This window comes from Zonotrichia albicollis, chromosome 2 (assembly GCF_047830755.1).
Source record: "Zonotrichia albicollis isolate bZonAlb1 chromosome 2, bZonAlb1.hap1, whole genome shotgun sequence".
In the NCBI taxonomy this organism is placed as follows: Eukaryota; Metazoa; Chordata; class Aves; order Passeriformes; family Passerellidae; genus Zonotrichia; species Zonotrichia albicollis.
In genome coordinates, this window is record NC_133820.1 from 26108634 (window position 1) to 26126481 (window position 17848).

General features: G+C 39.7%; 2 protein-coding genes across 9 annotated transcripts in view; one reads left to right on the top strand and one right to left on the bottom strand.

Annotated features, from left to right (window-relative positions):
- The window catches only part of LOC102072464 (uncharacterized), a 430853-nt gene that overhangs the window by 385381 nt on the left and 27624 nt on the right, over window positions 1-17848 (top strand). For 6 of the 8 annotated variants that reach the window (XR_003379650.2, XR_012578888.1, XR_012578895.1 and 3 more), the window contains one exon: window positions 3756-17848. This exon is cut by the window's right edge and continues 27624 nt beyond it. The gene's annotated coding sequence lies outside the window, so the exon portion shown is untranslated. The other 2 variants (XR_012578899.1, XR_012578902.1) reach the window with 1 other exon arrangement.
- PHEX (phosphate regulating endopeptidase X-linked) overlaps window positions 1-17848 on the bottom strand; it is a 100322-nt gene that overhangs the window by 71531 nt on the left and 10943 nt on the right. The window contains exons 4-7 of the mRNA XM_005484358.3: window positions 7802-7888; window positions 6534-6760; window positions 3288-3356; window positions 2608-2724 (exon numbers count right to left, since the gene is read on the bottom strand). Coding sequence (XP_005484415.1) covers window positions 2608-2724; window positions 3288-3356; window positions 6534-6760; window positions 7802-7888 — 500 coding nt within the window. The remainder of the gene's footprint in view (window positions 1-2607; window positions 2725-3287; window positions 3357-6533; window positions 6761-7801; window positions 7889-17848) is intronic.

Genomic DNA, 17848 nt, shown 5'->3' on the forward strand with positions numbered 1-17848 from the left:
GGATTTACTCCACCTGGGAGAAGAGCCGGATACACACAAGTTTCTCCCCATTTCACCCCATCATCCTGATTTCCATAGCAGGAAACCTGAGTATATAGCCCAGACATGAATAAAGTGTTCCCCAGCCAGGCCTCTCATCTGTGTGACCAGAGGAGATGGATCTCAAGTTCCTCTCCAGCCTCCAAGGATACAGCAAAAGAAATCCTAAATATGAAGCAAGTCCTTTTACAACTGACGAGAAGGACATGCAGACTCTGAGACACCCCTGTGGTTCATAATAGTAAATATAATAGCACAAGATATAGCTCAAAATTTTCTCAGTGTTCAAGAGAAACAAAAATTCCCAATGGCAATTCCAGCCTTGCTGTAAGGTAAATCCTATACAACAGGCTGCAATGCTGGGCAGTCTGAAGGACAGAGATTGACACCAGACTAACCAGACAGCTGGCACTTCTCCAGTAAGTGTTTATGGTTTTAGTATTGCTCAAGCCATAGGGGAAAAAATGATTTTCTTTTCCTTTCTGCAAATTTCATTTATCTGAAAAATCTTTACACAGTTCTTGAAGCCATTTACTCCCTTCCCCTCAAAACCTTCCCTCTAGCTCCAGTGATTCAAACTTAATAAGAAACTCTTCCTTGTACACAACAAGATCTCTCAAAGCATGCCATTTCTTCCTATATCTAAAGTATTCTTGCTGCCTCTTCCTGAGCACAGAAATTCTCCATTACATATGTTTACTTAGAAAAATGCAGAGGAACACTGGATACAGTAAAACCTCCAGTGACAAACAGGACTACTTCCATCACAGTAAGATGTTTATATAATCATTCTGTTTATTAAGGTTTATGCAACAATCCATGTTCATTGACTCATGCCTAATATCTGGACAGATGTTAGGAGGATTATTCTTACTAATAGAACCTGTAAGCATGTAAGCATGCCTTGTTGCATAATGACATGCATTACTGATGCTGAGAGTTGTTACAAGATCCATGTCATCTTACATGGCAGTTCCTTTACATACTTTGTGGATTAATGCTCTGTAAGACACTTATTAAGGAAAGCATTAGAGCTATCAGAGCTAAGGATACATCTTCTTATGCCATCAGTGATAAAGAGAACAAATATGTACAGCTTTTCAAGTGTGCTGGGTCACAAGGAAATATTTGTGCATTAGTCCATCCATGCTAAGTAACTAAAATTAATATTGGGCTTGGCTTAGATGTTTAACAAAATTTCATCCCTTTCAGCAGAGAGATGGAAACACTGATTGGCTACTATTGTGGGTGGCCTTCACTTCTCTACAAACACAGCATTAACAAGCATCCTGTAGACTGCAACAGCAGGGTCCAGATAAAAGACATCTGCTGCATCACCTGTCACATGCAACAGGCTTCTCTGCTAAGAGAAAACCAGCATTTCATAGGGATAGCTCCTTTCCTTGGCAATATGAAGGAAACTCAGCTCAGCTGGCAGTTCTGCAAAGCAGCATCAAGTCTGTACCCCTACTTTTTGTGGTTTCCCAGCCACAAAGGGTTGTGACCACTGAGGCCAACCTTTCTCTCTAGTTTTAGTAGAGGCTGAAATTATAATGAACTTGCCACTCCCATGAGTGGGATTTCTGTAGTAACCACACTGAAACAGAGATATAGAGAAGCAAAAACACTCCTTCAACCTGCAATAATCCTGTGGCATAAATTAAACTCCTTGCAAAAATGTCACTAAGTAAATATCAGAACCAAGTATCAGTTTTAAATATGCTTAGCTTCACTTAATTCAATTGATCCCTAAATTAAAATATCCTCTCTCCCAGACTACTTCATGAAAACACTTCAGGAGCTAAGGGTGGTACTGTTGTAAACACCACCTCTCACCACCAAGATCCAATATCCCACCCACCTAAGTCTTGCACTGCTTTTAGACTGTTACACAGAAAATTAGTCCAGTCTGCTGAAACATCCCATTAATTTTTAGTCTGCTTCTTAAACAACAGAGGTTATGTGTATTCTCAACACAGGTGCATGGCAGGAGCTCAGATTCTACACAGCTTCAAAATTATCGAATCACTTAGGGTGGAAAAGACATGTAAGGTCTTGACTTATGTCATAGTTTTCCAGCTGCCCAGTGGGTACCAGTGAATTGGTGTAGATGCACTTCAGCTGGGATATTGATCTCATCACCTTTTTGGAAGGAGAAGCTCTATTTCCTATGGGACCATTCTCAGGCACTTCCACAGTTTCTAACACATCAACAGCCCCTGTATCTCTGTTGCTATATGGATCTCCATCCCTCACCTCCACTGAGATGGTAGACCAAAAGACCTTGCTAATACACCATCCCTTAAACATTGCCATGCCACCCCCAGGCTTGCCTCTGGTCAGCGACAGTCAGTGACATTACAATTTAAAATACCAAGGGTATTTGGCTAAGGTTTTTCCCCTGACATAAAATAAATTTTAGAGTTTAACAATTAATGAAGGGAGAAATATTATTCATCCTTTCTTAATCAGGATCTGTTCCTTTCCTTCTGCTTCTAAAATTCCTTTGCTAAAGTTGTTGATACAATGACTTTTCATTTCAAGAAAGGATTATATTGGATTACCAACCTCTGCTATTTTAACTTCCAGTTTTAGAACTGACTTCATATCAGATTCAGCTCGGGAGGCATTTGCACCCAGCAGCACTGCTGTATCAACCATGAACTTCAAAAAGGCATCTCGGTACTGTAAAGAAAGAGAAAGACTGAAATGACAACAGGATTTGCTCTTGAGCAGAGTTGCAGCAGCAGACCAGAAATGCCCAGCTATAGGAATGGGTATATTACTTTCATGCCTTAAGAGCCAAGGTTGTGCTTTCCTTACCTTGAGTGCCAAGCAAGTTTAAAAGGAGAAATAACACTGTAAAAATACTGTGCATGACAGAGACAACTGCTGTGGTTCAGAGAGTACAAGTCTCAGGAAACGCAAATGACAGTTCTGGATTAGACTGACAACTTTCAGCTCTTACAAATGGATTAGACAATGTGTAAAAGTGTACACCAGTATTTTAGGCTGACTAATACAGTAACCACCATGAGACAGAAGTACTTGTATACAAGTGCAAGCTTCATTTAAGAAACTTTGCAAGAGTGTTTAATAGAAGTGGAGTTTTCTGCTAGATACCCTGTAAAAGCCAAATCCAAAAAAAGCACAACCCTTTCTCAGTTTGGAACTCAACAAAACCAAACCAACAATTAAAAGAGATGAGGGGGAAATGGTGGCTCTATTATCCAGCTGACAATACTTACAGATTTGGCTTCTGTGGTATTTTCTAGGTAATCCTCTCGAGATGACAGAGAGAGGCTTGCTTGATCAAGCTGTTAAAAACAACACAAAGTAACATTTAACAGGTAAATTCATCAGATTCAAAGACAAACTGACAAGCAGCTTTGGAAGGGTTCGTGTTTTTCTGACAATTACAGTAGTTGTGTGCAAATATCTAACATATAAAACACTGCACCAGTCCGAGTTGGACAAGATTTCAAAACAGGAAAATGCTATGCTGTGCTCATGGGTAATTACTGTTATCACATTACTGTGATCTGGGGAGCCTCAGATGACCCCTGCAATGGCTAAGCCACCTAAGAAAAGAATCACAGGTGTGATTTAGGTGTTTAGAACAGCTACATCAGTGAGTAGGAAATGCAAAAGGACTGGGTCTACAGGATCAAACCCCTGGTTCTGATGACCATGCATCCATCTTATGTCTATTCCAGGGGTACAAGAGTCAGCTTGGGACCACACCAGTCCAGTGTATGCACCAAATGCCCCTGAGGTGCTGGAGCATGAGAGCTGCTGTCTGTCTGGGAGGCATCATCAGGTTTTTGTGACTGCAACTGAGGTTACACTTTTGAGCTTCACATAGACCAGCACTGGGGGCTGTACTCAGTCTTTTGAACAGATGAACTGAAACTGAAGTGGCTACACCAGCCAGGATTGCATGCACAGGATGTTCCCAGTACTTCAGCTAAAGGCATCTTGTAGTCTAGATGGATCTCTGGCCTTCACTTACCTTTTCCATCTAAACATGGGTCAGATTTTCTGGTCTACATTCACCCTAATATTGGAATTAGGCCTGAAAGTTTGAGATTTGCATTTAGCGTCTTGAGTGAAACATCTACATGGGAATATTTGCATACTGCTTCATTCGAAACATAGGAATTTTCCTAACCAGGAAAAACTCACTACGCAGCACATATTTTATAATAATTACTGGGAACTGAGATTTCCCAGAACTTTTCAATGTGATCAAGTTAGGTTAGGGTATGGAAGCCAAAGCTGAAAACTTCCACTAACCAGATTCCAAACTCTGACTAAGATACTGATTGGAGCAGAAACAACTGCTTTGATGTTCTAAACATTTTTGATTTGATGCTGCAATAATTTTTAATGGATAAGTTCAGTGATGATAGATTGTATTTATTTATACAATTCATATAGGTCTTTTTCAATCCAAATAATTTAGGTTAAGTGATTTATGTAAAAAAATGTACATGTAAAAATAAATAAAACGTAGAACTTAAAGTGAATGAATAAATGTAATCTTTTCCTCTACAAAGCAAACCATCCTCAGAAAGGAGTAATTGTCATGATCAGTGCAATCCTCCTTCTTTGAAAAAAATCATAACTTTCTTTTCTCAGCACAATGGTGCAAAAAAAAAATACGTTTAGGTTTTTTGTACATGTGTCTTTGCAATAGTTAACTCCTGATTATTTGGGGAATTTCAATAATGTGACTGTTACAGTAAATGCTCATTCAAATTCCCTGGTTTTAAGAATTAGATTTGACAGCACATTAAACCAAGAGAGCACAAATATGAGAAATAAACAAAAAATGTTAACCAACAGCATCAGCACTCATGAAAAAAAAAAAAAGAAAAAAGATCATGTTGAATGCTGAACAAAGTTTTATTTGGAGTTTCCACTTCTTTTATGACCCATTGATGATTTTGCAATGGTGAACAAAAAGCATTTTGCAATAAAGCCATTTTTCAAGCAGATTGAAATACTGTGTGGTACATCTACACTCGAGGGAATTTGTTAAAACATGGACAAAGTAGAGCACTGGTTGATGCATTCTGCAGATCAAGGTCCTAATCAAACTAAGATCAGAACACCCTACAGAATAATGCACCACTCACAGTGTGTCGTGCTTCAGTTAGATATTAAATTCCTAGGTGCCCCTAAGCACAGAGAGTGAAGGTGCTGCTGCTTGTAAATCGTTTCCAAGAGACCAGCAGTGAGGGTGTCCCTGGCCAGCCATTTGCTGCCAGGTGACTTGAACTGAAATATTATGACAGGAGACACTTGGAAAAACATCTCTCTGACTCTACAGCTTCAGTTCTTTTGAGTGAGTCTCCAGCTGAAGAAAACCTGACAGGATCTAAACAGCATCATAGCAGAATGACACCTTTAATACAGCAAACTGTTGATCTGCTGTTGATTATCCTGGAAAAGATCCTAGAGATGAGGGAAAGCTACCCTTTAACTTTATGCCAGTTAAATGTCTCAGTCAAAAGACATAATGAAGAACTGACTTAGAACTGAATCCACTCCAGTACCACCACAGTCCCTAAGTGCAATGTATTCTTGGCTACATTCCTACAGCTAGCCAAGATGCCAGCAAAATAAGGATCTTAAATCCTTTTCTTGCTGTGATGAATGCCATCATAACTTTCTTATTTGTTCCTTCTCTCTTGTTTCATGAACTATTTTCTTGTAGCCATGGAGGGAAAGTCAGCTCTGGCTTCTCATCTGAAGCTCTTAAACAACAATGCATTTGGCCCAGGCACTCAGTCTTGCCACAGTTATACAATTTTATCTGGAGCTCAGTTTTGCCACAGTTATACAATTTTATCTGGAGTTTTGTTAGACTATAGGGAGGCAACATTTCTTGAGTCTTTTTCTTAGTAAACTGTTATTTAATGCCATGCACTGTTAAGAGTTCAGTAATGTTTTGGTCTAAAAGGAATTTCAGGTCTAAAAGCATTTCAGGAAAAATGTGAATTCTCTTATTTTACATTTAAAAGCACTTGGGATAAATCTGTGTTGTAAGGTGCTGTATAAACACCAGATTAAGTGTTTCCATCTCAAGAAAAACAGCTCAAGTTCAAAATATCTGCTACTGATGGACCATTTTTCATCCTCACAGACAAAAAGCCTTCTTCATGCAGCCAATGAGTCATAAGCAGCACACAGAATTAGATATTGAGTTCTTATTCTCATGCACATAGACCCTGGCTATTGGTCTACTGGGACATTTTTATGGGGTTTTTTCCATTTGAAATAAGAAAACCTGCACAAAAATACTTTCCAATAGCAAGTGGCTGCTAGTGGCTTCTACACTCCCTTAAACAGGCACCTACATACATCTGTAAGCCAGTAGATAATAACAACAACAATCAAATGTAAACCCTTGGTATGTAAACGTGTTTTTAAATAAAGAGACCATAATGCAGCATGCAAAGTAACCTATCAGAGATGCTGTGCTGTACCTTCAGGATGTAGCGGTGGGAGATTTTGTCATCAGCACCCACATACAGACGGATGAAGACAGAGCTGCTGTATTGGCCACGCAGAGCTGCCAAGGCTTGGACCAGGCTGAACCTCCTCTCTGACCACAGCCCTTCAGGTCCAATGTTGGATTCCAGCACAGGCCAGCGGAAGGGTGAATGCTTCAAGATACTTAACAGGGGTTTCACATCGGCTTTTTCAATCTTATCTGAAATGTCAAAGTGCGACAACAATTACATTCCAGACAATTCATGTCCAGCAGCAGCCACACAAGACAAAGATTTATTGGCACCAATTGATTTCCAGGCAAGGCAATTACAATAGCTGAAACTCAAAAGCCTCTGCTCTGCCTGTGAGCACAGCAGCATAGAAGTCCAATCCTGTTTATCTGTATTAAGAATAAGAGAAGCAAGTTAGTGCCTTTTTAAAAAGGCAAAGGCTGGAATTTGGTAAATTAAAAAAAAAAAAAACGCACCTTTCTTAGGAACTAGCATAGAAATTTGACTCGTTTTAGGGAAATTTGGGGGGTTATTGCTCATAATCAAAGCTAGAGAGTCAATATCTGGGCACCAAAGCTGTAGAGCAAGCTATCTTACTTGCAGTCAGACAGGCCATGCTGGAAGAAAACTGTGCAGAAAATAAATCCTGAAAGAGTCAGAAGGACAAAGGGGACTTCAAAGCCTTCTTTCACCTGTGCAGCTACCTTAGAGTAGTGATGTGTCCCAAATTAGTGAACATTACCTTACAGCAGCATTACAAGCTGAGGAAAAGTACTCCGCAAACATGGCTAACTTGCTTGACATGCAGATACCAAAGCTAAAGGGTCCAGGGCTGTCTACACCCAGCCCTGGGGTAGTGTTTTGATTAAACAGATTTAGAGAAATGTAGAAGGTGATGAGCAACAGGCTCTTGAAAACATGAGAATTTCATCAGAGGGTTCTTCTGATTTAATAACCCCAGGCACTAACCCCACAAGCCTGGGGCACAGTTTAACATCCTTTTGCACAGATAAATATCTCTTCATACTTCTGACAAGCAGGGGTTTCTCTAAAACTGACTTGTGCCTCAGTGTACCTCAGTCTCAATTCACAGCTTTAAATGTGCAAAAGACCCTCAACCCCAGCTGAATCCATATCAGCAAAATCAATGCAGCTGCACAAAGCTTCACAGAGCTCTGCAGAGAGACAAAAAGCCTGCCTTTATAAATGCAGGGAATGCATCTATGCCCTCCTCAAATCAATCTACTTACCCTCATTCATGCAGGATGCATAAAGGATCTTGGCCTTCTGTACAGCTTCACTGTCTCGTCTTTTGCTGATGGGTTTCTCTAACAATGCTGAAAAAAACAAGTCATTTTTTCAATACTTTGGAAGATGTAGACATTGTTTGCCTGTTTCAGCATTGGCTTTAATCATAGGATTTATTTGATTTAGTATGAGGCTCCATGTGTACTTTCTTAAGCAGTAGCATAGACACAATTGAACTTTTTTCAACCCCCAACAGAGAAGGGTTTTTTATTTATTTATTTTAAAGAGAACTGATATAAAGCCAAATGACAGATGCAGCTTTTTACTCATCCTCACAACCAGCTACCCTCAGCAAACTGAGGTGACAGGCAGTCGTGGGGTGGGAACCAACACACAGAGCAGGGAGTCAGGAATTTTTTCAAGTGGCTCAGCTTCAGGTGCTGGTACATTATGAAATCAGGACCTAATGGAGAAGGTTACAGGATCCCAGGAACAAGCTGTAAATCAGCCACAATGCAGCTGCAGACACAAAGTACTGTGGATGAATGCAGAGGCAGCTGAGCTTCAAGAGCTCTGTGCTCAGGTGCTGCACAGCACAAGCATTTCCATGGCCAGGAGAAGCAGGTAACTCCTGAGCACAGCACAGGAACAGGGCTGGCAAACTCTGTTGGACCTCGTCTGGTTTTGCAAGACCCAAGTAGGTCCTGCAGAACCTTCCCTTAATGTTAGTGGGACCACTGGAAGGAGTGGCTTTGCTGGCATCAAGTCCCTCCCGTTATGTGCTCAGCCAGAGCTAAAAAGCCTTGAAAAATTCAAGACTCCCTTCCCAGCAGCACAGCACCACCCCAGGCTCTGGGTTTCAAATGAGCAGAGGCAGCACAGTGCAAGTGTGCAGAGAAGTGTGCTCCACACAAAAGGGGGAACAAAGAAAACAAGAGTCCCAGAGGCTTGTGAATGCAGAGAACAACTGAGGTTCCATAAAACCAGCCATGGTGAGACCAAACAGCTCCCACACAGAGCTGGATCAGGGTCAAGGCAATGTTATTCCTCTGCCAGGTCTGGCTGGGGACATGCAGAGTACTGAAGGGGTGGTGGCACTGCCATCCAAAGCAGCACCCTCCTGCAAACAGAGGCAGGCACTCACTCTCCAGCCCTGCTCCTTCCACCCCACAATGCCTCCTCTCCATGGGGGCAGAAGTTGGGTGTGACTGCTGGGTTCTTCAGCTCAGAACAGCCTGGGTTTGCACAGCTTCTCTCAGTATTAGGAGCTCACTGCTTGAGGCAGGATCTTAAGGCATTTATTTCCCAAAATTTCCCTAGCCCCCTGAGGAACCAGCCATTCTGCACCTCTTAGATATTCCCCACCTGGGCTCATATAAGCACTCAGGAGTGCTTATAATAATAAGCACTCATAATACAGACCTCAAACTGTTTATTACTTTATTTTACTCAAGGAATACCACAGTGATGAGCAATGCAACTTTTCTCTCCCTCCGACCCCTTTTCTCCTTAAACAAACAAACAAAAAACCCCATTGCACAATTCTTTTGCTTAGACCCTTAAGAGATTTAATGAGATTATTCTGTCTTAGTTATGAATAAGATTTTTCTATAAAAATACTTCTGGAGAGGATAGGTTTGGTTTCAAATCCTCAAATATTTCCCAAATAGTTAAATACAATGTAATACAAATCACCTATATATATGTTCAGTGTGTACAATTCATAGCAGCATAATCAGACCTGCTCACATTTTCAAAATGGCATTTGAAAGAAATGATAAATGAATTCTCCATAAAACTAAGGATGAAAAACTACCCTCCCATTAAAGCCATTACAATAATTTCTCTCTTTGCCAGTGAGCTGTACAACCATGAAATTTTGAAGCTAATAAAATCCAATGGCTAAAGCTCAAGAGAGAAACAGATTATAAGAGCCAATAAAATCAACTCTTCAGATAAAACTGCATCAAATTGTGTTAAAATCAGACCTGGTGTTTACCCATCAAACCATCTCATTAATGTGACATCTACACTACCTCACTACTGCAAAGAGTGAGATGGGGTAGATGCTGTCAGCTTGCTCAGAATTCTTTTATGAAGACAATTCTCGGTTCTGATAACATAAAATCCAGTGATCAAATATGAAAGACTCAATAAGATGCTTGAATCCTGTGGACACTGAAATAGGGGGTGAGATCCATGGATGGTCTTTAGGCTATGGAGGTTTCCCAGCCTTAACTTCAATTCTTCAGAAAGATTTAGAAGCACAAAACTGAAGCACTGCTCACATCCACATGTATTAACTAGTGGATGTGAGCAGTGCACATCCACTAGTTATGTGGATATAATATAAAATTACATTAACTAGGATAAAATCCAAACACAAGATTTAGAAATTTGCTTCTTATTTAGCTCACAATACATATGGATTTTACGTGTCCTTTAGTATTTAAATTCTTAAGGATGAACAGCAAGAAAAGGCAAGAACAGTAAGAAAAGGCAAGAAGCACAGCACACTGAACAAAGATATATGTAATCAATTAGTCTGTCTAGAGGTTGCTTATTCATGGAAAGAAAGTCACTATTGTGACTGAAATCAATGTAGGCCCATCAAGCTCTCTTTAAATTAGCAATATTGGGTGCTGTGAGCAGCCTGGCCACAGCTGCAGGCTCTGACAAACCCACCCAACAGAGCAAATCTGTTTGTGTGGGTCGATGCCTGCTGCTCTCTACAGGGCAGCAGCTCAGCCTGCTCTCCCAGGGCTCTGCAAGCTGAGCAAACCTGCCCCAGGGCCATCCCACACACCATGAGCAGTGCTTCACCTCCTGACATGCGACATGGATTTCATCTGCAGCAAGGGAAATGCCAGCCAGTGACACACAGACAGCAAATTCAGCCCCGCTGAAAAATTTGCCTGAAATGTACACTTGTCTGGGAGAATTGTCTTTCTACTTTGAAAAACTGAAATAGCTTCAGATATTTTCTGTTTTGACACCAAAATCTGCAGATGTTAAAAAGAAACCACAATCTAAGCTGATTTCCTGGCATCTGAAAAAGCACTGAATTGTTATTAACATCAATTAAAATTTAACAATTTTTTGCTGCTACTGAGTTGTACTGCTAGCCTGCCTGTAAAGCAGAATATCTTAACCAAAAATCACCAGGACAAAGTGAATGAGCATAGCTTAAGCCAGCTGAATATACAGTTTGGATCCCATTTCCTTAGCCAAATATCAAGTGTATGTTTGAATAGCTTTTTTAGCAAAACAGTTCTTTTTCAGTTACATCTTTCACTTTCTTCACTTCTAAATTATTTCCAAAGTCATTTTCTTTGGGATAAAAAGAAGATCTTTGCCTTTATCACTGACCTCAGCACTTCATTGTTCATGTTTCCATATGCACAGGATGCCCAAATACAAGATTTATGTTTTCCTTCACATAAAACTTAGTTATGGCAAGTGTCAACACCCATTAGCAATTGCACTCCACAGTGCTGTAATAACATAACTCATGGCATTAAGCAGTTACCACTTGCACAGTCAGAATCTGGCTAAAGGTGTTCACAATATCCTAAATTTCCTGAGATTGCAAATGGCTTCATCATTCACCTTCTTGTATATAGGAGATGAGCGTGTAGAAGTTCCTATTTCAGTCAAGGTTCTTGAACTTCTGTCACCCCAGGTCAGGCAGGTTTGCATCACTGCACTCCCTGACTCTCTTATGAAGCACAAACTCTCAGCATCACCAGCAAAAACCACTCCATAGCTGGGAGTGCTCTTCATTTTTCTCAACTGGAGATGCTCAGATACACAGCCAAGGAAAAAAAGGCACAGCTGTGGGTGGGGAGCTGGGAAGGAAGGAAGGGAGTTTATATTGAGTTGCCTTCACACAGTTCTTTTCCAGGGCAAGAGTGCTAAAAAAGGCCAGCTTCCTGTGGTTCACTACCCTTGAGTAAATAGCAATCATCTGCTGTTAAAAGTGAGAGCAAGGCACATTACAAAGTAAGCTTTGCATGTGTGTTTATTTAGCTGCATACTATTCTAAAGCTGCTAAGGATAGTCTTGTGGCTAAGTGTTACCTTTAATCTCACTTTCCATTTCCAGCCCTTGTTGATTTTCCAGCCCACTGTCTTGCACAGCTTCACTTTGGTTTTCTACCATCATATTTTATTTATGGCACCAAGAAATCCCGTACCTTTCCTTTTTCTGATTTGGACTGCATGAAAAAGGATGGAAAAGCCAGATTTGCAGAGAAAAGAAACATGCACACCATTCATTCAGATTAGAAATATTGATTCAATTTATCAGTGTCCTGATCAGATTCTATGCTGATATGTACTTACCCAATCAGACCATTTTCTAAAAATATTGTTGAGTTGAAATCCTGAGAATACTGTGTTATCCATGAGGTTTATTTCCTAGTCTAGTGAGAAAAATACAAGTTTTCTCTGCACTTTACAACCCTAAATATTGAGAAATATCCAATTGGTAAAGATAGAATTTTTCCATTAGTTTTTGTCCTTATCCTTTTACAAACATTTGCTCTGTGTGGAAAATGTAAGTTCAAGTGTTTGCATAGTGATATCTGGCAATGATCTGAAATATATTATAATACTTTGTATCTTGAAGAAAAAGAACTCCATGTGCAAACATCCCCCAGGGAATATGCTTGGACTAAAAAAACCCAAAAATTATACAAGAACCCCAAGGGACATCATATTTCCTGGAAAGTTGTAACCCTGGAGGACTCAAAAGCTAGAAGCAGACAAACAATGCAGTGTGAACTCCCAGGGCAACGCTAGAACAGACAGGAGTCTTGGATTGCAAAATCAGAGAAGTATTAAAATGGGGAGATGATCTTAGTGTGTACACAGGCTGGTGAGATAGACTGGAACACAGCCCACCCTTTGGCTGTCTGAATTGTAAAAACAATGTTGGACAGTTAGATAGAGGGCAGAAAAATATCAAAACAATTGGGTTTTTTCTCTGGAGGGTGTGGCTTGAGAAATAGAAGGGAGGGACAAAAAACGCATGCAGTGAGGGAACATGATTTTTCTCACAAGAGATGTGAAAGGGTGATGGGAACGCAATATCAAAACACCTTTAGAAAATGCTTGGTGCTAGAGAGGTCTTTAGAGGTCTATGGAAAAAAGGCACAAAGAAAGGCAATGGTTGAACAATGAAGACAAATTCATCAGTGACAGTGATTAGCCACTGGAACCAGCAACCAGAGGAGATAGGGACTTCTCTGTCCCTTAATATCTTCAAGACTTCATGCTTTTTTGGGAGATAAACTTTACCCCAAAGTCAATTATGTTTTATCCCAGTGCAAGCTACTGAGCTGCATTACATGGGTAATGTAATTGTCTGTGACACAAAAAGGGTCACAGGAAATAATCTAGTGGTTACTGCTGCCATTGCACTCTATACATGGAGGATACAGATCTCAAAGTACTCTTCGGCATGACAGAGCAAGGAGACACAGCCATTATCCATTGTTGCAGATAAAGAAAGTGAGCCACAGACTGCTCCTTATCTAACTAATGTCAGCCTCCTAGTGATTGGAACAGTGCTCCTTTATGAGCATAAGGTTTGATGAACTTGATCCACACACTCAAAGAGCTTGATCCTTTGGAGACAGTGAATGCCCCTCAGCCCTTTTAATTTCAGAGACAGTGGGAGCTGCTTGGCATTGCCCAGATGATGCTCAGTACTAAACTGAAAGCAGCTTGTAATGCATTCTTTTGGGATCAGACTCAGAAAGCAGCCCAAGGCCCTGCACATTCAGCAGGTTAATTGTAAATACCCAATGACAGATAATTTCTCTTTCAACACTTGAGCAACACCCTGCCCTCACTGTGTTCTACAGCTATAAGAACTGAGTTTCTTAACTGATGAGAAAAATAATTAAAAGAGCTGTTCCCATCTCCATCTATCAGTGACAACCTTTGTTTCCCCCCTAAGTTAGCACTGTTATGCGCTCCCTCTGTGAAAAAACAAAACCCAAGTTATCTTTTGGAAAATTGCAGATGGTCCTCTGATGCCAACAGCAGGTCTTTTAAGGATGTTCTGTGAGGAATTACCTCTTAAATGTAGAGGAAAAACCTTCTCAGGCCTTGGCTGGAGTTTAGCAATCAAACCAAACACACAACACATGTGTACAGAATATCATTCCTTGAGGTCCCTGAACTATAAGATAATTATGATTAATCTAGCCCTCTATAAAAATGTCTAACTCTTAATTCCCATATTTTCTTCATGCTTAAGAGGTATGGCAAAAGAGTTCCTGCAAAGTAACCTCTAAAACCAAGTATCCATCTGCAAGTGTGCCACTGGGGATGTTTATCCCTCCAACTGCAGCATGAAGGCATCATCCCTCTTCGAACTCTCAGCACTCTGGATTTCAGAAGTCAAGATCAGGATGGTTCACAGAGCAGAGATTTGGCCAAGATGCCAAAGGGCACACAAAGAACTTTGATACCACACTGCTATTACAGACATCACAGCTGGACAAATGTGCAGTCTGTAGCAACATGAGCTTGCACGTTTCAAAAGTGATAATTTCAGAATGGTTTGGGACCAGCTGACATTCATTTAGAGTATCTGGTTTCCAGTTCCTCCTTCTCAGAGTGCAAAGTGAAGGAAAGCTGGCAGTGGTAAGTATCATTGTTCCTACAAGGGGCACAATGTTCTACCCCAAAATAAAAGCACTGGCCACAGCACATAGAATTATACACAAGACTGCTGAGATCTTTGGACCAATGGTAACATTTCTGTCTTGATACATGAAAATAAGATTTAATTAAACTGCAACATTCCAGGCTACAAAATAGTCAAAGAAGAAAATCTGATACATGTAGTTTTATTCTCATCAGTTTGGAAAAGGGACTTAGGGGGAGAGTGAAGAATATTATATATATATAGATGTATGTATGTATGTATGTATGTACGTTCTAAATGAAAGTGATAGACTTAATTGATATTTCAAGCTGAACACATTTCTTGGGAACAAGACAAGTATCATCAAGCCAAGACTATTCTTAGAGTTAAATCTGTTTCTTCAGAGCACTCTTCTGAAAAAGACATGGACATCTGCTGTAGGACACTACATTTAATGTTTCAGTACAACTTTATCCATCTTAGCTCGTTAATAGCACAGGTCAAACTCCCACTTGAATGCACCTACCCAGCTTCCATTTCAGAATTGCTGTGCATCTGAAAGCCTTGGAAGAAGTGCAAAGCAAGATATTGCCTGCCTGGAAAATACCACAGAGACAAATCTCCGTGGAGGGGCAGATGACTGCTCACAGTTCTTGTCTGACACCAGTGCAACCCAACCTCAAATTCATCATTTCAAGGCCCCGTTAAAGTCCTCAATGCCTTAAAAACACAAGTTCTGCTGACAATATCTCCTGATAGGCAACTTAAGTATGCAAAATCACTTCTTTCCTCTAGTAGCAATTGATGACAATATTTGGTTTCTGAGGTTTCCCTAAAATATGAGCTAACATAAATTTATTTCCTTTTTTGTAAACTATTGATTCTGCTAATTGCTCTGCATTGCTTCTTGCTAGTTCACATATTTTGTGTACAGTCTGACATGTGAAGTCTGGAGTCCTTTCCCCCACCAGACACTTTATTAGAAGCGAACTGCAAATAATTGGTTTTCAATAAAAATTTGTTTCCAAAAGTCCAAAATATGAAAATACACAATCTAAAGATAAAATTTTTACTCACTCACAAATAAACAAGCATGAAAAGTGATGAAAAAATTTCTCGCCACCATAAATAAATTAAATAATTGCTAAATTGTTACTGACATTAAGCCTTTTCTTCCTTTTCTCTGTGTGTTGGTGGCTGTAAAGAATTCTCAGTTTCAGAACACAGGAAGGGAAGTACCCAAGCCTAATACAGTACAAAGTATATTTCCTTGCATTTTATAAATACCTATTTTGAGTTTTTGATTAATTATAGTCCATATTTCTCTACTGTTTGCTAAATATATATATGGGAGAACAAACTAGCATCAAAGGCTTGCAAAAAAATCTTTCTCCATATGGTTAAAACTACCCTTGCCTAATTAAAGCCTTTTGATTTGAGTGTCTAAAGTAAAATAAGATAGCAAATCAATACACCTTTCTGGTGCTTATAACACAGTTTTAAAATTTTTCCAAAGCGCACCTTATTTCCCCTTTCATGTCTTTTGCCTCCCCTTCTTAATCAGCCTTCCACTACTTTCTTACATTTCTTCTCTCAGTTCCCCATTGTTAATAATCAGATCACCAGAACCAGAATCATCTTACAGGTGTACATAAGTGATTGAAATAATCACTCAATGCAAATTTAATATTGCAAACCCCTTGTTCACAGAGAAATATGAAACCATGCAGAGCACTAGCCTCCTCTCAGATTGCCCACACCTGCTGTATTGTATATTCCCACTATGGAAGGCAGAACCACCCAGGATGTCAATGGACGGGGCCATTAGTCACTTTTGGAAGGCCTTGTGTTGGCTCACAGGCCTCAGATATGCCTTAGATATTAAATATAAAAGTTTCCCTATTATTAAACCAGTAACTAGTTTGTTTTTGTTTTCTTCTTTAATAAATCTACCAGTGTTTTCTGCAGTTCCATAAGTTCATTCCTCAGAATAGCCCCTGTGGAAGTGATGCCTTAATCTCGGTCTGCCTTGCTCTGATAAACTGTGTCTCCCTCCTCCCCTTTATTTTATTTTGTGAGCTGAGGGGAGAGGATGGGTTTTAGTGTTGAGGATGGGTTGTTGGTTTTGAGGATGGCAGTTGGTTGCTGGTGGGAATTTTGTTTGTTTGCTCTTCTTTTCATTGTTTTGGTTTTTAGGGGGTTGGTTAGGGTTTTCTGTTCAGTTTGGGGGTTTATTTTGTTGGTTTTTCTTAAAGGTATTTAATCATGATCAAGACACCGGTTATCAATTCAGGAAACTATCTTTTTTATTTGATTCAATTAATGTCCGTCAACCAATTCTTGATGGCAGCATTCATCTCATCATGGATGGAGCAGTGACTCTTGAAAAATAACAGCCCCTCATTATTAATTTTTATGATATTCCAATGGAACATTTAAATCATTATGAATTAATTTTGCACTCATGAGGATGTAATTATTATGAATATGTATTTCCACAGGAATTCATGACAATATCATAATTAATCGATTCATATAGGTTCTAGTTCCCAAGGAACATAAACCAAGTAGAACAAAAAATATTCCCGAATACGAATTTCATTAAAGGATTCTATATTTAGACAAATAAACCCAACTAATGTACTGACATTCTAGGGTTCCCCTTCACCCCGTGACAAGAAATTCCCCCACAAATTCTTTCCTTGAATATCCATTTTAGCAATATGGAAGTTCTCATGGAAATAGCATTCACACAGCTGTGCTTACATAAATGCTTCCTAATGCTGCTCAGTGCCCTAACACACAGCACATTTCCCAAACGGAAATGCTGTTTGTTTACAGTTTCAGTATTTGGTAAATTCTCTGAGTTTGTATATCAAAAGATAAGCCCATCATGTGAGTTCCTCCAAAAGTCAACATAATTGTACAAAAACTGTGACCAAAAAAAATATTGTTTTATAAGGAAGTGAGACCCTCTATTCATAAATTAAATTTCAATGATAAATCTTACTCATTTGAGTAGAATTGTCCTCTTTCCTGCCCTGCCCTTCTGGCCTCCTAGTATTATGCTTTAGGGGATAACACATGTCACTGTAGTGTTAGGCAAAAGACTTTAAAACACATTTACACCAGAAGATTGTAAATTTCCCAATCATTACAATATAGGTGGAGCTCCATACTAAATGGCAGCATTACATTTATTTCATTACAATAATACTTTCAACATGTACTTGTGGAAATTTTTTGGTCAAAAAGGGGAATCATATGTCATAGATTGCTGGGCCTTCCAGGGCATCAATCCTGATTCTGTAAAATTGCCCACCCAAACATAGCCATTAAAAATTTTGAAATTCAGTATCTGCAAGTATGAGTGGCACATATGATACAAA